Raw genomic sequence first — 24,862 nt, forward strand, 5'->3', positions numbered from 1 at the left:
CCTATTAACTCATCATTTACATTAGGTATATCTCCTAATGGTATTCCTCCCCCCACCCCCACCCCACAACAGGCCCCGGTGTGCGATGTTCCCCTTCATATGTTCAAGTGATCTCGTTGTTCAGTTCCCACCTATGAGTGAAAACATGTGGTGTTTGGTTTTCTGTTCTTGAGATAGTTTGCTGAGAATGATGGTTTCCAGCTGCATCCATGTCCCTACAAAGGACACGAACTCATCCTTTTTTATGGCTGCATAGTATATTCCATGGTGTATATGTGCCACATTTTCTGTCATTGATGGACATTTGGATTGGTTCCAAGTCTTTGCTATTGTGAATAGTGCTGCAATAAACATACGTGTGCATGTGTCTTTAGAGCAGCATGATTTATAATCCTTTGGGTATATACCCAGTAATAGGATGGCTGGGTCAAATGATATTTCTAGTTCTAGATCCTTGAGGAATCACCACACTGTCTTCCACAATGGTTGAACTAGTAAACAGTCCCACCAACAGTGTAAAAGTATTCCTATTTCTCCACATCCTCTCCAGCACCTGTTGTTTCTTGGCTTTTTAATGATTGCCATTCTAACTGGTGTGAGATGATATCTCATTGTGGTTCTGATTTGCATTTCTCTGATGGCGAGTGATGATGAGCATTTTCTCATGTGTCTGTTGGCTGCATAAATGTCTTCTTTTGAGAAGTGTTCATATCCTTTGCCCACTTTTTGATGGGGTTGTTTGTTTTTTTCTTGTAAATTTGTTTGAGTTCTTTGTACGTTCTGGATATTAGTCCTTTGTCAGATGAGTAGACTGCAAAAATTTTCTCCCATTCTGTAGGTTGCCTGTTCACTCTGATGGTAGTTTCTTTTGCTGTGCAGAAGCTCTTTAGTTTAATTAGATCCCATTTGTCAATTTTGGCTTTTGTTGCTATTGCTTTTGGTGTTTTAGACATGAAGTCCTTGCCCATGCCTATGTCCTGAATGGTATTGCCTAGGTTTTCTTCTAGGGTTTTTATAGTTTTAGGTCTATCATTTAAGTCTCTAATCAATCTTGAATTAATTATTCTATAAGGTGTAATGAAGGGATCGAGTTTTAGCTTTCTACTTACGGCTAGCCAGTTTTCCCAGCACCATTTATTAAATAGGGAATTCTTTCCGCATTTCTTGTTTTTGTCGGGTTTGTCAAAGATCAGATGGTTGTAGATGTGTGGTATTATTTCTGAGGGCTCTGTTCTGTTCCATTGGTCTCTGTTTTGATACAAGTACCATGCTGTTTTGGTTACTATAGCCTTGTAGTATAGTTTGAAGTCAGGTAGCGTGATGCCTCTGGCTTTGTTCTTTTGGCTTAGGACTGTCTTGGCAATGTGGGATCTTTTTTGGTTCCATATGAACTTTAAAGCAGTTTTTTCCAATTCTGTGAAGAAAGTCATTGGTAGCTTAATGGGGATGGCATTGAATCTATAAATTACCTTGGGGAGTATGGTCATTTTCACGATATTGAGTCTTCCTATCCTTGAGCATGGAATGTTCTTCCATTTGTTTGTGTCCTCTTTTATTTCATTGAGCAGTGGTTTATAGTTATCCTTGAAGAAGTCCTTCACATCCCTTGTAAGTTGGATTCCTAGGTATTTTATTCTCTTTGAAGTAATTGTGAATGGGAGTTCACTCATTATTTGGCTCTCTGTTTGTCTGTTATTGGTTTATAAGAATGCTAGTGATTTTTGCACATTGATTTTGTATCCTGAGACTTTGCTGAAGTTGCTTATCAGCTTAAGGAGATTTTGGACTGAGATGATGGGATTTTCTAAATATATAATCATGTCATCTGCAAACAAGGACAATTTGACTTCCTCTTTTCCTAACTGAGTACCCTTTATTTCTTTCTCATACTTGATTTCCCTGGCCAGAACTCTGAACACTATGTTGAATAGGAGTGGTGAGAGAGGGCATCCCTGTCTTGTGCCAGTTTTCAAGGGAAATGTTTCTAGTTTTTGCCCATTCAGTATGATACTGGCTGTGGGTTTGTCATAAATAGCTCTTATTATTTTGAGATATTTTCCATCAATACCAAATTTATTGAGAGTTTTTATCATGAAGGGCTGTTGAATTTTGTCACAGGCCTTTTCTGCATCTATTGAGATAATCATGTGGTTTTTGACTTTGGTTCTGTTTATGTGCTGGATTACATTTATTGATTTGTGTATGTTTAACCAGCCTTGAATCCCAGGATGAAGCCCGCTTGATCATGGTGGATAAGCTTTTTTATGTGCTGCTGAATTCAGTTTGTCAGTGTTTTATTGAGGATTTTTGCATCGATGTTCATCAGGGATATTGGACTAAAATTCTCCTTTTTTGCTGTGTCTCTACGAAGCTTTGGTATCAGGATGATGTTGGCCTCATAAAATGAGTTAGGGAGGATTCCCTCTTTTTCTATTGATTGGAATAGTTTCAGAAGGAATGGTACCAGCTCCTCCTTGTACCTCTGGTAGAATTCGGCTGTGAATCCGTCTGGTCCCGGACTTTTTTTGGTTGGTAAGCTATTAATTATTGCCTCAATTTTAGAGCCTGTTATTGGTCTGTTCAGGGATTCAACTTCTTCCTGGTTTAGTCTTGGGAGAGTGTATGTGTCCAGGAATTTATCCATTTCTTCTAGCTTTTCTAGTTTCTTTGCATAGAGGTGTTTATAGTATTCTCTAATGGTAGTTTGTATTTCCGTGGGGTCGGTGGTGATATCCCCTTTATCATGTTTTATTGCGTCTATTTGGTTTTTCTCTTTTCTTCTTTATTAGTCTTGCTAGTGGTCTATCAATTTTATTGATCTTTTCAAAAAACCAGCTCCTGGATTCATTTATTTTTTGAAGGGTTTTTTGTGTCTCTATCTGCTTCAGTTCTGCTCTGATCTTAGTTATTTCTTGCCCTCTGCTAGCTTTTGAATGTGTTTGCTCTTGCTTCTCTAGTTCTTTTAATTGTGATGTTAGGGTGTCAATTTTAGATCTTTCCAGCTTTCTCTTGTGGGTATTTAGTGCTATAAATTTCCCTCTACACACTGCTTTAAATGTGTCCAAGAGATTCTGGTATGTTGTATCTTTGTTCTCATTTTTTTCAAAAAACATCTTTATTTCTGCCTTCATTTCGTTATGTACCCAGTAGTCATTCAGGAGCAGGTTGTTCAGTTTCCATGTAGTTGAGCAGCTGTCATTGAGTGTCTTAATCCTGAGTTCTAGTTTGATTGCACTGTGGTCTGTGAGACAGTTTGTTATAATTTCTGTTCTTTGACATTTGCTGAAGAGTGCTTTACTTCCAACTATGTGGTCAATTTTGGAATAAGTGCAATGTGGTGCTGAGGAGAATGTATATTCTGTTGATTTGGGATGGAGAGTTCTGTAGATGTCTATTAGGTCTGCTTGGTGCAGAGTTGAGTTCAATTCCTGGATATCCTTGTTAACTTTCTGTCTCATTGATCTGTCTAATGTTGACAGTGGGGTGTTAAAGTCTCCCATTATTACTGTGTGGGAGTCTAAGTCTCTTTGTAAGTATCTAAGGACTTGCTTCATGAATCTAGGTGCTCCTGTATTGGGTGCATATATATTTAGGATAGTTAGCTCTTCTTGTTGAATTGATCCCTGTACCATTATGTAATGGCCTTCTTTGTCTCTTTTCATCTTTGTTGGTTTAAAGTCTGTTTTATCAGAGACTAGGATTACAACCCCTGCCTTTTTTTTGTTTTCCATTTGCTTGGTAGATCTTCCTCCATCCCTTTATTTTGAGCCTATTTATGTCTCTGCATGTGAGTTGGGTCTCCTGGATACAGCAAATTGATGGGTCTTGACTCTTTATCCAATTTGCCAGCCTGTGTATTTTAATTAGAGCATTTAACCCATTAACATTTAAGGTTATTATTGTTATGTGTGAACTTGATCCTGTCATTATGATGTTAGCTGGTATTTTTGCTCGTTAGTTGATACAGTTTCTTCCTAGCATCGATGGTGTTTACATTTTGGCACGTTTTTGCAATGGCTGGTACCAGTTGTTCCTTTACATGTTTAATGCTTCCTTCAGGAGCTCTTGTAGGGCAGGCCTGGTGGTGACAAAATCTCTCAGCATTTGCTTGTCTGTAAAGGATTTTATTTCTCCTTCACTTATGAAACTTAGTTTGGCTGGATATGAAATTCTGGGTTGAAAATTCTTTTCTTTAAGAATGTTGGATATTGGCCTCCACTCTCTTGTGGCATGTAGGGTTTCTGCCGAGAGATCTGCTGTTATTCTGATGGGCTTCCCTTTGTGGGTAACCCGACCTTTCTGTCTGGCTGCCCTTAACATTTTTTCCTTCATTTCAACTTTGGTGAATCTGAAAATTATGTGTCTTGGAGTTGCTCTTCTTGAGGTGTATCTTTGTGGTGTTCTCTGTATCCTGAATTTGAATGTTGACCTGTCTTGCTAGGTTGGGGAAGTTCTCCTGGATAATATCCTGCAGAGTGTTTTCCAACTTGGTTCCATTCTCCCCATCACTTTCAGGCACACCAATTAGATGTAGATTTGGTCTTTTCACATAGTCCCATATTTCTTGGAGCCTTTGTTCATTTCTTTTTATTCTTTTTTCTCTAAACTTCTCTTCTTACTTCATTCCATTCATTTGATCTTCAATTACTGATACCCTTTCTTCCAGTTGATCAAGTCGGTTACTGAAGCTTGTGCATTTTCCATGTAGTTCTCGTGTTACGGTTTTCATCTCTATCAGTTCGTTTATGGACTTATTTGCATTGGTTATTCTAGTTAGTCATTCGTCAAATCTTTTTTCAAGGTTTTTAGTTTCTGTGCACTGGGTTTGTAATTCCTCCTTTAGCTCAGAGAAGTTTGGTTGTCTGAAGTCTTCTTCTTTCAACTCGTCAAAGTAATTCTCCATCCAGCTTTGTTCCATTGCCGGTGAGGAGCTACATTCCTTTGGAGTGGGAAAGGTACTCTCATTTTTTGAATTTCCAGCTTTTCTGCACTGCTTTTTCCCCATCTTTGTGGTTTTATCTGCCTCTGGTCTTTGATGATGGTGACGTACTGATGGGGTTTTGGTGTAGGTGTCCTTCCTGTTTGATAGTTTTCCTTCTAACAGTCAGGACCCTCAGCTGCAGGTCTGTTGGAGTTTGCTCAAGGTCCACTCCAGACACTGTTTGCCTGAGTATCAGCAGCAGAGGCTGCAGAAGAGTCAATATTGCTGAACAGCAAATGTTGCTGCCTGATTGTTCCTCTGGAAGCTTCGTCTCAGAGGTGTACCCAGCTGTGTGAGGTGTCAGTCTGCCCCTAGTGGGGGATGTCTCCCAGTTAGGCTACTTGGGGGTCAGGGACCCACTTGAGCAGACAATCTGTCGACTCTCAGATCTCAGCCTCCTTGCTGGGAGAATCACTACTCTCTTAAAAGCTGTCAGACAGGGGCATTTACATCTGCAGAGGTTTCTGCTGGCTTTTGTTTACCTATGTCCTGTCCCCAGAGGTGGAGTCTACAGAGGCAGACAGGCCTCCTTGAGCTGCAGTGGGCTCCACCCAGTTCGAGCTTCCCAGCAGCTTTGTTTACCTCCTTAAGCCTCGGCAGTGGCGGGCACTCCTCCCCAACCCTCACTGCTGCCTTGCAGTTAGATCTCAGACTGTTGTGCTAGCAATGAGGAAGGCCCCATGGGCGTGGGACCCTCCGAGCCAGGAGCGGGATATAATCTTCTGGTGTGCCGTTTGCTAAGACCCTTGGAAAAGTGCACTATTAGGGTGGAAGTGACCCAATTTTCCAGGTGTTGTGTGTCATGGTTTCCCTTGGCTAGGAAAGGGAATTCCCTATTCCCTTGTGCCTCCTGGGTGAGGCAATGCCTTGCCCTGCTTCGGCTCTCGCTCCTTGGGCTGCACCCACTGTCCTGCCCCCACTGTCTGACACACCTCAGTGAGATGAACCCAGTACCTCAGTTGGAAATGCAGAAATCACCTGCCTTCTGTGTCGCTCACGCTGGGAGCTGGAGGCTGGGGCTGTTCCTATTCGGCCATCTTCGCACCTGACCACAAATTTTTTAACTACGTTTAAATGTACACTATGCCACAAACTTTGTTAAGGTTGGCTTCAGTGATTTTGTGTCCAGATTGCTAGATCCTCTCTGCCCAAAGCTATACAAATATTAGCTTAGGTTTTCTTCTAGAAAACTTAATTTACCTTTCACATTCACATCTGTATTCCATTGGGGATAAATTTCTGTGTATGGTATGGAGAGTGAAGTGTCACAGATTTTTGTCCATAGTTAAGTTCAGTTGACAATTTGTTGAAAAGTGATTTATTTCTTTATTGCACTATAGTACAAACTTAGTAATTAACTAGAAAATTAGATCTATATAAATCTGTTTCCAAACTGTATTCCATTCCATTGATCTATTTGCCTATATAGTACAAAGCCTAACTAAATTCCCGATTTACTTTATAATACATCTTGATACCCAGTATGAAAATCTAGCTTTGTTCTTCTTTATATAGATCACTGTGACTATTCTTGGCCCTCTGCACTGCCACATGAAGTTCAGAAACGCTTGTAATTTTTTACAAAAGAAATTGCCTGGATTTTTACTGATGTCCCATGACATCAATAGATCATTTTGGGGAAAACTGGCATCTTTTGCAGTACTGAACTTTCTGGTCCTTGGTGTTATATACTTCTCCATTTATTTAGATTTTGTACAGTTCATCTCAATGATGTTTTGCAGTTTTCTGGGTGAAAGATTTGCACATTTTTTTATTAGAATTATTTCCAGCTCTGGGATGCTTTCTGCTTAATGGCAAACATATGTGACCAGGTAATTCAGAATCCATAGTCCTCTTCTCTCCTCTACCTAAGACCTTCAAAGATTTCATCCAGTCCCATAGTTTATAAACCATTTCTTTGTTGAAGACATACATGTTTATTTTCTCCACTCTGACTTCTCACTGAAACTCCAAACTCATATGAACAGCTGCCTACATACCCGTCCATCTATATCTAGTTGACAACTTAAACTCAACAGGTGCAAGACAGGATCTCTGATTTTCCCCATCCCATAAACATATTGCACCGTTTCTCAGTTCAGTGAATGACAGCTCCACTTTTCTGGTTTCTTAGGGACAAACTTACAGGGTTGGCACATCCTCACCTCAGGCACACCTCTTCCAAGCCTGTTTTCTCTCCCTTCAAAAAGTATCCAGGACCTGACCAGTGCCTCGGTACCTCCACGTTCAGCTCATCTCAGCACATACGCCACTTTCTCGGATTACTCAAAACATTGACAGAGTGTAATTTTCCCTCCATGGCTTGTTTTCAACAAAGCTAGCAGGAACAGTTCTTTAAATTGTTGGTGAGGACTCACTAAACATCCTGCATTGGTATATCATCCTTAAAACAGCCTACAAAGCCCTCTATGCATAGGCATCTCTCTCTGCACCATCCAATTCACAACCCCCATTCTTCTCTGCTCTCAGTTCTTCCTTCCCAGTCCCCATTTCTCTGCTCTGGCTGCAATGGCTCCTGGGTGTTCTCAAATGCTGATGGTGTGCCCCTTATGTGGGGCTTTTGCTTGGCTGAATTCTTACCAGGATAAGACAAACACCCTTAACTCCTTCAAGGCTCCACCCAAATCTCCCTCCACACAGATGGCTTAACCTAACCACCCTATTTAATACTTCACCTTCTCGTTCCTCCCCTAAGAATTAGTATTCCCAGTGATTCTTTTTCTGTTCTACTTTTTTAGTTCTTCAATTGCATTTACCACCTACTAACATTCCATTCTTCACTCATTTGTTATGGATGCTGTAGTTTGCCTGTCTCTTCCCTGTACAACACGAACTCCATGAAGGCAGGACTCAACTTGGCAGATGTATGCAAAGTTCCTTGAAGTGCACTCAGTATACTCTTGGTGCTCAGTAAATGTTGAATTATTGAACTAAATCAAAAAGAGAATGTCTTATAGATGCAAAATGATGATCAACTTTATGAGTGATCAAGGAAACTAATTGAACACCATCCCACAACCATCACATTTTCTATTTGTACAACTGTTAGTCTGATGGTAATCAGGTATTGCTAAAGGTAGAATAAAACAAGGGCATTCATACATTACCCTGGACCAAAGCACTGAGAATCCCAAGGGAGAGCGAGTTAGCAAATTTGCTTTATCATGCCGGCCTAGAAAGATCCTTGGATCAGTACAGTGGAATATCCAGTGCGATACCGTTTGTCAAAATTAAAAAGTAGAAACAAACTACCCTTTAGTCGGGAACTAGGAAAATAAAGCACTTACAGTTTTAAAGTAAATTAACAAAATTCTACATTTTTTTAGTATAACAGTCTCTCCCATAATACTCAGTATAAAAGCAAATTGAGGCCAGGAACAGTGGCTCACGCCTGTCATCCTAGCACTTTGGGAGGCCGAGATGGGTGGATCACGAGGTCATGAGATCGAGACCATCCTGGCTAACATGGTGAAACCCCGTCTGTACTAAAAATACAAAATTTAGCTGGGCCTGGTGGCAGGCGCCTGTAGTCCCAGCTACTTGGGAGACTGAGGCAGGAGAATGGTGTGAACCCGGGAGGCAGAGCTTGCAATGAGCAGAGATCACACCACTGCACTCCAGCCTGGGCAACAGAGCAAGACTCTGTCTCCAAAAACATAAATAAAATAATAAATAAATAAATAAAAGCAAACTGAAAGTGATACAAGCACACATGTGTCAAGTGATATTTAATATGTAACTACTCTTAGACAGTAGTACTTTTTTTTTAGGGATATGAATATACACACACACATATGAAGCTTATAAAAATATAAATGGGAATATTACACCACAACTTTAGAGTGTGTGATAAGATAAAGAACCAATGATTTGGTGGAATGGAAGCTAAAAATGGTTGCATGTATAAGATTTTATTTTATAAAAAGTTCTGGGCTGGGCATGGTGGCTCACGCCTGTAATCCCAGCACTTTGGGAGGCCAAGGTGGGTGGATCACCTGAGGTCAGGAGTTCAAGACCAGCCTGGTCAACATGGTGAAACCCCATCTCTACTATAAATACAGATAACAATAATAATTACTGGATGTAACAGCTCATGCCTGTAATTCCAGCTACTTGGGAGGCTAAGGCATGAGAATCACTTGAACCCAGGAGGTGGAAGTTGCAGTGAGCCAAGATCATGACACTGCACTCTAGCCTGGGAGAGGGAGCGAGAGTCCATCTCAAAAAGAAATTTAAAAAGTTCTGAGGCAAATAGGGCAAAATGTTAACACTGGTGGCAGTAGGAAAATAAAGGTCTACTATCTGCTGTAGTTTTCTCTATGTTTAATGATTCATCTTGATTATTTTAAAAATACACCAAACATTCCATACCTTACACAAAGTGACATAAGTGTCTTCTTTAAATATGTAATGTGTGCAAAACAAAGTGGTTGAGACTCACGGGTAGTGTTCTTCTTTGTCATCCACTGTGAGTTTACCTCCCTTGCAATCGGTGTGTAACATGCAGGAAATAAAAAACTGTAAATCAGACCCATTCAGGGCCTGCTAATTTTTGCTGGTGTTTTAGCTAAACCCTTTTTGATTCAACGGCCGTAAATAGGACTGCATAGATCTTGCTGCCTCTGAACGTGAGTCCCTCCAGCATAGAGATTTTTAAGTCACTCTGAAAAACACCTGGAAGTAAATACAAGTATGGTAAAATTTTATAAACAAGGGAGTTTCTATTACCCATTTTTGCCTTTGTGTTGGTATTTTAAATAATGAGGTTTTAAAATAGAATTTTTAGAAACAAGTACAACACAAGAGCAGACCCTTCAGATACAGGTAGAAAATGTCCTTCTGATGTAAGCTTTTTTCTCTGGTGTGGCTGCTGCCACCTAGCGGGGCATTGCGTGAACAACAGTGACTGCGCCAAAGCCGCCTTAGATCTGCTTCAAACACACCTGTCAATGCCAAACTTACACTTGGTCTGTGTGCCGTAGAAAGCTTACATTATAAATATAGATCTGGAAGTCTCTAAAGGAATCCTTTTATCCTAAAACGGATAGCTCAGCATCTAGCTCACCTATCTCTCTGCATCCATGACGGACTGAGGTCCTGTGCACTTTATCCCAGTCTGCATTCCTGAATTAACTTCGGTGAGCCTCATTTTCCTCATCCTTCCTTGTCAGACAACACCGAGGCACATTTTGGTGGGGTTTTGTGAAAGCGAAATGAGCTCGCTTACGTGACAGCTTTGGGGTGAGGACACGCTGGATGCACGGAAAGTAGCGCTACTGTGTTCTCTCTTGCAGCCTCCATTTCATTGTTTTCGACACGGAGATGGCTCATGACATCCTCAAGGTCTGGGATGGGCCGGTGGACAGCGACATCCTGCTGAAGGAGTGGAGTGGCTCTGCCCTTCCCGAGGACATCCACAGCACCTTCAACTCACTCACCCTGCAGTTCGACAGCGACTTCTTCATCAGCAAGTCTGGCTTCTCCATCCAGTTTTCAAGTAGGTGGCACAGCTTGCTTCTTCTTTACCTTGATGTCAGAGTCTTGCCATGAACACAGAACTGCCTTAATTTGTATTCTCCAGCGTCTCCCTACACAGATGCAATGTGTTGAGCCTAATTTGAGGTTAGGAAAACGCATGTTGCAGAGAAGAGTTCTCTTTCCCCATTGCTGGGTTCATGGCAGAGGCCACGATAACAGAAGCCAGGTTACCAAGAGAAATGCATAACCAAACTTATTTGATGTGTGTTTTGCATGACACTGGAACCTTCAGAAATGAAGACCCAAAGAAAGAGAGAAAATTGTGTGTTTTAATGGACAGTCGTGCAGAAGTATGATTAGAGGATGAAAAGATAGGATTTAGTGGTGATAAACTGGGAGGAACTTAACAAGGCTTCTTTTCTCAGCTTCTTCCCTGTGTGTCTATGTCTTCATTCCTGTCCTCTGCATCCTAGGGGTGCCCTTCTAGAATGAAGGTTTCATGACTTCCTTCCGAGGAAGGCCAGATAATTATTCTACAGTCTGCTTCAGGGCAGCAGGGCAGGCGGAGGCTGGAGTGGATTTGCTGCTTGTATAGTTTCCTCAAAACTGCATATTTTGGAGTAGTGTGTTCTGAACACTGTCAGTATCAAAGGAACAATTTGTTGTAGGGAATTCTGTTCATTATAAGGTCAGGACAGGCAACGGACCTACTTAGTTACATGGAAAAAAAATGTATAACTTTAAAGGTTTCAATTAATCAGTAAATGTCTAGACTTGGATGCAAAAGAGATGTGGGTCTCTACATAAATGTAAACCCTATCTTCAGGGTTCCCCTAACCCGGCCTCGATTCCAGGTTCCCCTAACCCAGCCCCGATTCCAGGTTCCCCTAACCCGGCTCGATTCCAGGTTCCCCTAACCCGGCCCGATTCCAGGTTCCCTGTATGCCGCAGTCTGACTCTTTCTTTATGTAATGAAGTCTCTGTGCAAACAACCTGCTAATCAAACAGGCTTTGATTCTCTATTCGCAACTTCCCGGTTCAGGACGGTCCTTGAATTTTTTTTCACCTTAGGGATAAACTTTCAAGAAGTTAATATGACAGAGGAACCTCTGCTGAATTAGTAGTGTGAGACCACATTTGCACACATGGACTGTTATCTCCTAATGATAATTCCCATCTTTGCTGTCTAGCCCATTTTTGATGAAAGGTTTCCGAAGAAGGAAGGAGTGGAGATATTCTGTGGCAGTTCAGCCTTTTATTGCCCTCCGGATGGCACTGTGGAGAGATGCCATATAATTGGGCGGCACACAAGGTCAGCTGTCATCATAAAACAAGGAGAATTTGCACACAAACACGTTCAGACTCAATTTATCTCTTGGCCGGTCCCTGGCAAGTCATATTTAGGATTTACACAAGAAAATTGACTTAGGTCAATTTAATGCTTTAAAAGGTTGCTAATAAAATCGAGGTTATAGTCTGCACAATTTTTTACCTCTGGTTTCACTGTGCTCCGAAGCAGTAACTTGCAAACAGTGCTTGTGGAATAGTACTTGTACACAGTAAAATTTTCACTGGTCCTTCACAAAAATATGAAAGTAAGAGTGTTCCAGCTATCCTGCCTTGGAGAAAAAAAAAAGTCTTTTACTCCAAAATTATGTCACTCTTGCCGGGTGCAGTGGCTCACACCTGTAATCCCAGCACTTTGGGAGGCTGAGGTGGGCGGATCACAAGGTCAGGAGATCGAGACCATGGTGAAACCCCGTCTCTACTAAAAATATAAAAAATTAGCCGGGCGCGGTGGCGGGCGCCTGTAGTCCCAGCTACTCAGGAGGCTGAGGCAGGAGAATGGCGTGAACCCGGGAGGTGGAGCTTGCAGTGAGCTGAGATCGCGCCACTGCACTCCAGCCTGGGTGACAGAGTGAGACTCCGTCTCCAAAAAAAAAAAAAAAAATTATGTCACTCTTGCTTTTCGTTGTGATATAAAATTTTCTTAATCTTTTGAAATGGTGGCAAGAGCAGATGGTAGATTTGTGATTCATTGGCCTTATTTGGCAAAACAAAAATGTTGAGAAAGTTATGAGATTATGTTCTTTCTCCTCTTCTTTCCATTCTGTATTTTCCAGGCATTTTTTTCAACAGGTTTTATTTTTTTAGAGTAGTTTTGGGCTCGCAGTAAGATCAAGTGGAAGACACAGAGTTCCCATGTGCTCTCTGTCCACAGCACACAGCCTCATCCACTGTCAGCATCCCCACAGAGCGGTCCATTTGTTGCAGTCAATGAACCTGCCCTGGCCCGTCATTATCAGCCGATAGCCACAGTTTTCTCCGGGCTCACTTTCGGTATTCTGCATTCCATGGGTATATTAGTCCATTTTCATATTGCTGTAAAGAACTATCTGAGACTGGGTAATTTATCAAAAAAAGAGGTTTCATTGAGTCACAGCTCAGCAGGCCGTACAGAAGGCATGGCTGGGAAGGCCTCAGGAAACTTACAGTCCTGGCGGATGGGGAAGGGGAAGCAGACACATCTTCCATGACTGGGGAAGGGGGAAGAGAGAGTGAAGCGAGAGGTGCTACATGTTTTTAAACAACCAGATCTCGTGAGAACTGTATCACGAGACAGCACTGGGGGATGGTGCTAAACCATTAGAAACCACCTCCATGATCCAGTCACCCCCTCCAGGCGCCACTTCCAACACTGGGGATTACAGTTCAACATGGGTGGGGACACAGATCCAAACCACATCAATGAGTTTGGAAAAATGCATCTGTAGTCATAGCTTCACATAGAGTCATTTCCCTGCCCTAACAATCCCCTGTGTTCTGCCTATTCATCCCTCCCTTCCTCCTAATTCCTGGCAATCACTCTTTTCACTGTCTCCACAGTTTTGTCTTTTCCAGAAAGTCATAGAGTTAGAATCATGCAGTGTGTGGTCTTTCACATTGTCTTCTTTCACTTAGTAAGATACTTTCAAGCTCTAGGTGTTTTCATGGCTCTGTGGATCATTTCTTTTTATCACCGAATAATATTCTGTTGACTGGTTATATCACAGTTTATTTACCCTTTTTTTTTTTTTTCCTTGAGATGGAGTCTTGCTTTGTCACCCAGGCTGGAGTGCAGTGGCAAAATCTTGACTCACTGGAGCCTCTACCTCCTGGGTTCCAGGGATTCTCCTTCCTCAACCTCCCGAGTAACTGGGATTACAAGCATGCACCACCACACCTGGCTAATTTTCATATTTTTAGCAGAGACAGGGTTTCATCATGTTGGCCAGGCTGGTGTCAGACTCCTTACCTCAGGTGATCCACCTGCCTCAGCCTCCCAAAGTGCTGGGATTACAGGCGTGAGCCACCTTGCCCAGCCTGTTTACCCATCTTCTTATTGAAGGACATCTGGATTGCTCTAAAATTTTGGCAATGATGCCTAAAGCTACCTATAAACAATCTGTGTGCAGGTTTTTGTATGGACATAAGTTTTCAGTTCACCTGACTAGATATCTGAGAAAAGGGTTCCTGGATTGTGTGGAAAGAATGCACTTCGTTTTATTCCTGGCCTTTTAAAATCTTCCTGTTTTAACAATGACTGTTGAAACCTGGTCATCACTTCTTTTTTTCTGTATGTTCTTCATGATTCTCTCTTCAGAGAACATCTTTCTAACTTAGGTAGAAAAAAAAAAAAGAAGACCCTTTATTATAATTATTTGAGGATCATGGACATATTTCTTCTCATATAATTAACATATGAATGTTTAGGAAGAAATAAGCATGAAGACACCATAAAAGTTTCTACAGAAGTGATACTTGCTTACTTTTCTTTTACTCAGTTTTCCATGTGTACTAATTTGAATCATATGAAATTGTCGTTTTTGTGCGCAAAAAATTATTGAATGCTGGCAATTTCACGTGGTTTAACGTAACACTTGGATAGGATCCATCCCTCCAACCCTGTCATTAGTTAATAAATCCCAATTCTGGTATAAATTTTGAGAAATACTCACCTAGGAGCTAGAATATAACTTTGACTCTGAGGCATTTACATGAAGGAGTTGCTGCAAGATTGTCTTCAGAAGTTTATTGAAAGGAAAAACAAGATACAAAAACTTAGAGTGGTACAACATTTAAAAAGCATGGTCTAGACTGTAACTCTAGAAATGTGAGTTTCTATCTTGACCTCTAATGCTTTGAGACTGACCTTTTGTCTCGGCTATTTTTACTTTATTTATGAAATGAGGATAGAGTATCAATTTCTAAGGACATTTCTGTCTTCCAGAATTCCACTCTGGATGTCATTTATTTTCCCTTTGGCCCCCAAATCTACTATTTTCTCCTCCTTTAACTACTCTGTGGCTCTCAAGGCAAACCTGTATTGGGTTCTTCCAATAAGGAGCTCCAGCAAGGGTGAAGAGCTGGGGCAGGAGGGCATGTCAGGGCACAGAGGCCTCGTACCCCTCTCTTCACGTACCCCGGGGTCTGCTGTACCCCATGATCCCCACGGACTGCTTTGCTCAAGCTGCCACATTCAACACCTCTTTCCAGATTTCTATACTAATTCCAAGTAACCTTCCTGATACGGTTTGGTTCTGTGTCCCCACCCAAATCTCACCGTGGATTGTAATGCCCATAATGCCTATGTGTCAAGGGTGGGACCAGGTGGAGGTGGTTGGATCATGAGGGCAGTTGCCCCCATGCTGTCCTCATGACAATAAGAGAGTCTCATGAGATCTGTTGGTTTTGTAAGTGTCTGGCATTTCTCGTGCTTGCCCTTCTCCTTTCTGCCACCCTGTGAAGAAGGCGCTTTGCTTCCCCTTCACCTTCCTCCATGATTGTAAGTTTCCTGAGGCCTCCCCAGCTGTGCTGAACTGTGAGTTAATTAAACCTCTTTCCTTTATAAATCACCCAGTCTCAGGGATGTCTTTATTAGCTGCATGAGAGGAGACTAACACAAACCCTTCTTCCTAGAATTTCCAAACCCAATCTTTGGCAAGAAACTCTCAAATTATCCCACTGGGAGTGTGTCATATGTGTCATGTGGGATTTTAAATAATACAGTTCTGTAAAGGACCTTGGCATGCATATGAAATGGCCGTGAGTGTGCTACAATCATGGCTGTAAAATAAAAGTCATTGTCCTAAGACAAATCATATCCAGTTCTAGCTCCCATGCATTCGAGTTGACAAGAAGTCGAACACCACTCTATTTTGAAAACCTACTGCCAGTGTTGGATGGCCAGGGAGTTGCAGGATGATTCAGTGGGGTGAGTACAGAGAGGGACTTGGTTCTACCTCTGCCCCAGTCGTTATACTCCCTCTTGCTCTCATTTGGGGGCCACTTGTCTGGACAGTCACAGTAATTCATCTCATGTGGTTCTCTCTAAGGATCTTGGGCTGGAACAGGAAGACCCTGGTCTGACCACCCCAAAGCCTCTCATTCAGCCTCTCCCCACAAAAGGTAGCTTGCCACTTCTGGGAACCATTGAGAATGGGGCATCAGTCTCCATCTCCCTGAGAACCTGATAAACATTTGACTCCTACACCTGGAATAAATCACATGTCCTGGTTTTCTAGTTTTAGAAAAGAAGGTTCCTATAACCCCTCAGTCATAATTAAGAAACCGACCCAGGCGCCCTGCTTCATTGCAGGAGAAATGGGGGTATTTTGTCCCCTTCACTCCACCCACCTTCCTCCCCTCACTGGGGAATCCAGCTATGAAACTACATCAAGCTGGTGTCTTTCCAAGCCAAAGGTGGGAAACTCTTCACAAAGTGCCAAAGAGCCTGTCCATCACACCCAAGAAGCCGTCACTGCTCTTTTGTAGGTGGGAGGATGGAAATCTCTCATTTATTTGTCTTTATGAACCTGGTGTCAAAAAAAAAAAAATGAGGAACTTTACCTATAAATTAGATTGTGTTGTGATTCATAAACCATGCTAATTTTATAATCTAAAACATTGGAATTAGTTATGATTTTAAACACTCGTAAATAGAACTCAAAAAGAACTGTTTTCCTTATATGATTGATGTTTTAAATGTGGCCATTGTTGCCAAGCAAAAATGACATTTATTCAATTATATTAAATTAGATTTCTTGGTAGGCTATTTTTACTTGATTCTATGTCAGTAACATGTGAAATAAGCATTAGAGTTGTGTTTAAATTATTAGAGAGAAAACAGTCATCTGAATATTTGTTTTCTTGAAGACATTTGAATTACCATATTTTTCCCAAGCATAGTTTGAAAGTACATTTTAAACAAGAATTTAACATCAGGGTTGCACTACCTCTCTATCTTGTAATTCCATGTTACGTTGGAGCTTTTTAAACAATAATTTGACTCTTTCTTCTTGAAACACTGTCTTCAGTTGTTTTCCGTCTTATCATTCTCTCTTGTTCCTCCTTATTCCAAGGGCCACTCTCTCATTGGCTGTTTGGCTGATTCACATCTTTCTTCCCTTGAAACTCTAAAGATCAGACGCCAGGAGGGCTTGTCCTTGGGTCTCCTTTCTTCTCTATCCATATATTTTTTAAGAAGCAACAAACATTAAGATACCCATAAAAGTTTCTACAGAAATGACACTTGCTTACTTTTCTTTTACTCAGTTTTCCATGTGTACCAATTTGAACTTTATACAATTGTCATTTTTGTGGGTAAGAAATGATGGAATGTTGGCAATTCCATGTGGTTTAATGTAACCCTTCGATATAATCCATCCCCCTAGTCCCATTACTAGTTAATAAATACCCAATTCTGGTACTCCTTAGGAAACACCAGTCAGCCTCCCAGTCTTCTCCTCTGAGCATCCACCAGCCTTCTTGATGTCTCTGCTTTGCTGCAGAGATGCAGAGAGGCAACTCAACGCCTGAAACTCAACCACGGCCCTTGTTCATGCCTTTCCCAATCCTGGGCCCCTTGACGTCTTCCCTGTTTCGGTAAAGTTGACTCCATCCTGCCAGTGGCTCAGGATGAAACATTTGGAGCCATTTTTAGACCTCTCTAGATTCACAACACACAGAGAATCCAACAATGCATTCAGCGGGGTACCTATTCAAAATAGATTCAATATCCAATTCTCCTAACCTTGCCCTGCCGCCTTGGTCTATGCCGCTGGGGGTCTGAGCCGCCTGCCTTGCTCACGGGCTTCCTTCTTCCTGCACCTGCGTACTTTCTGGCCCAGCTGAGCACAGGCACCCAGATGAAACTTTTCGGCGGCAACTCAGGCAATACCTCACTTCTGCTCAGAATTCTCCACTGTCCTCTCATCTCAGCCAGAGTGATTTCTCATGCTCCCCACTGCCAAAAATAAAGGCCACAAAACCCTCTTTGAAAACTTCCCCCAAGCAGTTTTCAACATCGTCCTCAATCACCATCCTCCACTCTGGCAAAGCCTATAGAAACCTTTACTCAGATGCTAGCCCCTCTCAGCTTGGGTGTGTGTTCCTGTTACACACCGGACTGGCCTTCCCCACCTTGTTGCACAAGAAACTCCAGGGTGCGCATCTCACATTTGAAGGTTTCGTTAGCAAAGCCAATCACGTTGTCACTTCCAGTTCCCAAACACAATGTTTATACTTCTATAATAGTGCTTAGCCCATTGTGGGTTACCATTTTACTAAAAGAGTAGATTAAGTTACTTGAGGGCAGACGGTCTTTGTTTTCCTAGAACATGATATATAATCAATACTCAACAAGTGTTTGCTAATTATATATGCTTTAAAAATTTTCCACATGCATAAATATTGAAAATATTAGTATGACTTTGATTGCATAACGAATACCTCTTCATCTATTGTAAACAATGTGTAACTGAGTTACAACTGCAAATTGTAACTGAGTTTAGCTTAATTCAAAATTTTTCATAGTGAAGCCTTTACTGATAAATGTGTAACTGCAGTTTCAATAATGATATGGTGTGGCTGTGTCCCCACCCAAATCTCATCTTGAATTGTAGCTCCCACAATTCCCACGTGTCATGGAAGGGACCCAGTGGGAGGTAATCGAATCATGGGAGCAGGTCTTTCTTGTACTGTTCTCATGATAGTGAATAAGTCTCATGAGATCTGATGGTTTTATAAATGGGAGTTTCCCTACACAAGCTATCTCTTCCCTGCCACCATGTAAGATGTGACTTGCCCTTTCTTGCCTTCTGCCATAATCGTGAGGCCTCCCCAGCCATGTGGAACTGTGAGTCAATTAAAATTCTTTTCTTTATAAATTACCCAGTCTCAGGTATGTCTTTACCAGCAGCATGAAAACAGACTAATACAAATAGCAAAAAATTCTTTCTCCTCTGGATTATTTTATATCCAGTGTTGATAAATAGTTTAAAGTAAATGGTTTTTGTATAATGTTTATTATCAGAAGTACTTGATACTGTAGACTTGCTTTGATTAGTAAACAACACATTATACCTATTTAATAAAAGGGCTGCATCTGTGTTGACCTGTTAAGTGTTATAATTCTTGATAGAGTTATTTTACTTGAGATTACTTAAAATTTTGATACCAGTTTGAAATCAGGCCGAATAGTTTTATAAAGTTCAATGGTCATTTTTTAAGTAACCACAGTTTTTAATCTATCATCTGGTAAATTTTCTTCATTAAAACTGATCTTATTTTTTTTTCACTGCTTTAAAATAAACTTGGGGCAGGAACAACTGTCTAGTAGGAGGATGGAAAGGCCAGGCACGGTGGCTCACACCTGTAATCCCACAACTTTGGGAGGCCAAGGCAGGCGGATCACGAGGTCAGGAGTTCGAGTCCAGGCTGGCCAACATGGTGATACCCCATCTCTACTAAAAATAAAAAAATTAAGAAATTAGCCAGGTGTGGTGGCGTGTGCCTCTAATCCTAGCTACTTGGGAGGCTGAGGTGGAAGAATCGGTTGAACCCGGGAGGCAGAGGTTGCAGTGAGCCGAGATGGCACTACTGCACTTCAACCTGGGCAACAGAGTGAGACTCCATCTCCAAAAAAAAAAAAAAAAGAGGATAAAGAAAGTCCTTGCTCATCTTCCATGCTTCATGTCTATGTGCATTTGACAGCCATCGATGGAGTAGGGTTGTGTCCCAAACTTCCCTGTATATGCATTTACCTCCACTATACTGGAAGACTAAATTTTCTCCACTAGAAAAATGAGCTTTGGAGGCTCATGAGATATCCAAACCCCATTAAAGGGCCACTGTCCTGCCAGCTCTGCACAGCATGTAAAACAGAAGGACATGAACTGACTACTGCAATTATGTTAATTGTAATCAGCCTAACACTTTTCATTAAAGCTTAATTACCGTTTAATCATGCATAAAACTCACGAAAATGGAGTTCAGCACACAAAGCTGACCTTTACCCTGGGAGTTAAACAAACGCTCAGCATGGCACTGTTAGCCCCGCCCCCAGTCCCAGGGAAAGATAGCTCTGCAACCATGTTGCATTCTCAGGGTTTGCGAGATTGATTTCTCCGTAAATAATGGTAGTAACGTAACAGCTACACGACACCTCTCCCTAATTTACTTTATTGAAAGATAATTTAATAGGTGCATTTTCATTTTAAAACATCATTTGTTGTTTATTATGGGAGAGGCCTTTGGTGCTGCCCATGGCAGAACAGACTGCGGCTGTTTTGTGGGAGAGAACCAGCTGTAAACCTATGTCGTTGATGGCCTGAGTTTCTATGCAGGGGCAGCACAAGACAAGTGTAGCCACTGCTCCCTTCTGCTCTCAGAATCTTCCTCATGGGACTGGTAGAGAACTGGCCATACATTTTTATGGTTGACCACTTAGGATCATAGATCGTGAACAGCATAGGCCCAAAGAGAGCTGCATCCAGCTTTCTGAACCTTGGACACCTGGTCCATGACACAGATGCGAAGAACACATGTTGAATTGATTGAAACTAAGATGCTGGTTTAGCTGAAGTTCTAAGTCTTGTATTCTGGGGGATGACAGGATTTTAGCTGTGATACATTTTCTCTAATATTAGCAAGACTGATTATGAATCGAAGGAGAGAATCAAGGCATGTAAAATGGCACTTCTGTTCTTGAGGATGGAGCTTTAATACTTATTACTCAATAGAATTTCAGCTTCTTTCTATAAAAAAAAAAATACTAGCTGGAATATCACTTATGGCCACCTTCTGCTGCCATGAATCCAGCTCCCATTGGGAGGGTGTTTGTTCATACCTCAGGCAACAGTCATTTCAGGTCCCACTGTTCCCCAGGACCTTGGGCATAAAATTTTCTGATAAGTCTCAAACCCCCAGTCAACACAGGAGTAGGTAGGCAGAGGTGGACAACATTACCTCATGGAGAAAGAAATGGTCCACATTTAATTCACTGGATTATCACGAAGTCTTTAAACACATGTTATTCGGAAACAAATTGCTTCAGTAATAGGAACGTAGAAAATGCCGGTCACCCAGACAAACATTGAGAGGAATCATCTGACCGCACCCTGATGGGACAGTCGCCCTGGCCTCATTGTGTGCATGATGGCACTGGTGTAATTGTTCTGAAGTAAAAACTTACCATCTGTTATTCACTCATTCACTCGTTCATTCGTTCATTCACGTATCAATTCACTCATCCACCCACAAATATCCCGTCTCTTCCTATTGTGCCCTGAGTACCCCGTGGGCGTTAGAGATCAATGCTGTGGAAGGCAAAGATTGGCCTGTCCCTCATCAAAGTTCCAGGAAGGGCAGACAGAGGCAACTGAGCCCACACAGGGCAATGGCCCTGGCTTCACGGAATCCTTTTCCCCCCGGTATAATCCTTATCTCTGAGGCTCTGCCCTCTGCTGCCCTTTGATCTCCCACCTCAGTGAGTTAGGACTCTGTGCAGGTCCCTATGTCCCCTGGCAGGGCCCTGCACATCCCGTCGATGCTTGGCCCAGCTGGGTGACCTCAGCCCCTGCCTCTGTACCCTTTGGTCTCCCAGCTCCACTCCCATCAGCTGCTGTGGGAGGCATGCAGTGTGCCCCACCCCACCGGGAAACCCAAAACATCAGACGTCAACCCGTTATTCTATACTGCTGCCTCTCTTTCCATCCCTGCTTCCTCACTTTACATCGGCTCTCTGCTTTTGCTGGGACACATTTCTTCCCTATCAGCGGCAGTTCCATCCTCAAAATCTAGTCTCTTCCCAACGTGTTGTGTTCCCTTGCCCTGGGAGCTCGCTGGCCCAGCATCTGCCCGGATTCTCTCCTCTGGACTCTGGAGAGCTCCTGAGGAAACCTCACACCTGGCAGCTTGTTTACCACTGTACATGCATGGCCACCAACCACGCAATTGCTCAACTGCCACCATTTATTTTTCTAGCAAACCCTTGCTCCAATGCAGCTTCATATTTCAAATCTTCCCCTCTTTCCTCAAATCATCCAATGCATCAAGACCTCTTACATACAGATGACCTTGTGGGATATGACCCAGTGGGATGTCACGCCTCGTGAGAGGCAAAGCTATCAGGGTATTTCCCTTCATTTCCTTCCAAGAGTCATGCAAGCTAGCTGCAAGCCACTCTTTCTCACTCCTGTTACCTGGGAAGTTCGCCCGCTTTCCCAGGCAGTGGTGGTCCTCCCACAGACGTTCCTGCTGGCTGCCCCGGGGGTAACCTCTCAGTGGGAGCCTCTTTCCCTCCTGATTTTCACCCTTCGCTCTCTCTGGCTCCTTACTTCTAGTATTTGAATGTGCTCAAGTCTCTGACATTTAAAAATAATACGTAAAACTACCATCGTTCACGTTCACATTTGAGTGTCAGCTTGTTTGTCTTCTCCTTTTACAACAAAAGTTTATACCTTAGTCTGTGCTTGCTGTCTGCATTTCTTGACCTCTAAATTATTCCACAACTCACCTGGTTTTGTGTTTCTACACTCATCACTCTGTAATTACTGCACTTGTCGCTGTCATAAATACCATGCACCTCAACCAATTCACCTGAGGGTGGTCCTGTTTTTTTGTTTTGTTTTGTTTTGTTTTGTTTTGTTTTTGTTGTTTTTTGACAGGGTCTTGCTCTATCACCCAGGCTGGAGTGCAGTGGTGGTGTAATCTCAGCTCACTGCAACCTCTGCCTCCTGGGTTCGAGTGACTCTCCTGCCTCAGCCTCTTGAGTAGCTGGGATTACAGACGCCCGCCACCATGCTAGCTTTTTTTTTTTTTTTTTATTGAGACGGAGTCTCTGTCACCAGGCTGGAATGCAATGGCATGATCTCGGCTCACTGCAACCTCTGCCTCCTGGGTTCGAGTGACTCTCCTGCCTCAGCCTCTTGAGTAGCTGGGATTACAGATGCCCGCCACCATGCCTAGCTTTTTTTTTTTTTTTTTATTGAGACGGAGTCTCTGTCACCAGGCTGGAATGCAATGGCATGATCTCGGCTCACTGCAACCTCTGCCTGCCGGGTTCAAGCGATTCTCCTGCCTCAGCCTCCCAAGTAGCTGGGATTATAGGCACCCGCCACCACGCCTGGCTAATTTTTGTATTTTTAGTAGAGATGGGGTTTCGCCATGTTGGCCAGGCTGGTCTCAATCTCCTGGTCTCAGGTGATCCGCCCATCTCAGTCTCCCATAGTGCTGGGATTACAAGCGTGAGCCACTGGGCCCGGCCAGGTGGTCCTCTTAAACGGCCCCTTGCGGAACTGTGGTACTGCTGCCTTTCTGCCTTACAGCCCTCTTTCCTCTAGGTTTTCATGATCATCCCTGGGAGCCTCCTGGCTCCCTGGCTGCGACTTTTGCCTCTTGTCTTCTGCTTGCCCTTGAGAGACAGGTGTCCTGGGGGGTTGGTCTCAGGACATCAGGTCTGCTTTCTGCACATACTCTCTCTTTGCAAATTAATTTTTCCTCCAGGCATGGACATGGATTCATAAGGTAATAACTTCAAAGCTCTCTATTTCCAGCTCACATCTGCCTCATGAACCTCTAAGATGCCAAGTAGATAAGTTCATTTGAACATCTTGCAGACATCTAAAAATAACACATCCAAAACTGGACCCCTCTCCATGGCCAAGTGCTGAATTACCTGCTGTGGCCTCCGAGGAGACGGAGAGGCTGATCTCAGTCCGCGTTTCTCTTCCCCTGCCGAGCTACTGCCTCACCCGGGTCTCCACCAAGCAAGACCCTAGTCTAAAGGACTGTGCAGAGGGTGAGACTGCATCCAAGTTGGACTGAAGAAAGGCCATGCTGGCAGAAGGAAATGTAAAAGCTGGGGCCCTGCTTTGAGAAAAAACCTCTTCAGCTTCTCACTTACATTAGAATAAAATCCTAGCATGGCCTCACATTGGCCAACGTCAGGCTTCTCGACCTTCACTCCTCTCCTTCACTCTTGATTCCTGACAGATTATTTATTTGTTCTTTTTGAGCCTTCACATTCCCAGGTAACAGGAGCGTGCTGCTCCCTCTAGGACTCAGTCCCTTCTCCAGTCCCTTCTGTTCACATGACAAGTTGCCGTTAAACACCACTCCATTTGGGAAACATCTCTGATCCCTGAGAGTAAATAACGACCCATTTTACATGATTCTTACACTCCTCCCTTCACAAGATTCATCCCAATTATCTGTATCACGCTGGGTTGTTGCTGAATATCCTCGCGTACACATGTCATAGATATTTCGCACTGATGCCTGCGTTTACCATTTCTGCCTCACATTTGACGCCTAGTAGCATTTTGTCTTTCTTTGTTTCTTCATTATTTCTTGTGTATGTGTCTGTGCTTATTTTCTGATTGTTTCTTATTTTTTAGTTATTGGTTCTAGTGAGAGTGTAAATTCCTTAAATGAATTCACTATTATTTTTAATATCTCTGCTTTAACAGTGATAATCCTTAAAATGGTTCCAGCTGCAAGAGCAGCTATTCAACAGATACGTGTTGAATTGCATTCTGAAGTGTCCTAAAGATGCTTTTCCCATATAATTTACATTCTCACGGAGGTGGTTAAAATATAGCTGGGGTGTGGATCCCAGTAATATATTTGGCAGCATTCCTCATTATTAAAGAACATATAAACTGTACCAATGTTAGCAATTCTGACACTGAGTACAAGAAAAATGTATACCAACACACACACACACACATAATATCAGTATAATTTTTAGAGTAGGCAAAACAGAGGCACTGTTTCTGGCCTGGGGTTTAGTTCCATCTTTACCAGCTATGTAACCTTAATCATGTGGATTAAATTCTATTAGCAATCATTTCCTAGTTAATTAGGTTAAATTAGGACAGAATACTCTTTTTACGACCCCACCGTTTTGATGAGTACTTCCCTCAAAAGAAAGAAACACAAAAACCATTTGATTTGTACGTTTTCTCCAAATCTAAATGATTGTTAATATTTATTCTCTGTTCTAGAGGCATCTCGACTCCAGGGAAGCATTATGTCATAAATGATTCAGTGTGCAGTTCT

At 42.4% G+C, this 24,862-nt stretch overlaps 1 protein-coding gene across 1 annotated transcript in view; it reads left to right on the forward strand.

Moving 5' to 3' along the window:
• The window catches only part of CSMD1 (CUB and Sushi multiple domains 1), a 2,074,981-nt gene that overhangs the window by 1,723,475 nt on the left and 326,644 nt on the right, over positions 1 to 24,862 (forward strand). The window contains exon 26 of the mRNA XM_033177634.1: positions 10,297 to 10,499. Within this exon, the coding sequence (XP_033033525.1) occupies positions 10,297 to 10,499 (203 nt within the window). The remainder of the gene's footprint in view (positions 1 to 10,296; positions 10,500 to 24,862) is intronic.

The sequence above is a fragment of the Trachypithecus francoisi genome, unplaced genomic scaffold, assembly GCF_009764315.1.
Source record: "Trachypithecus francoisi isolate TF-2019V2 unplaced genomic scaffold, Tfra_2.0 Contig01558, whole genome shotgun sequence".
NCBI classification, from domain to species: Eukaryota; Metazoa; Chordata; class Mammalia; order Primates; family Cercopithecidae; genus Trachypithecus; species Trachypithecus francoisi.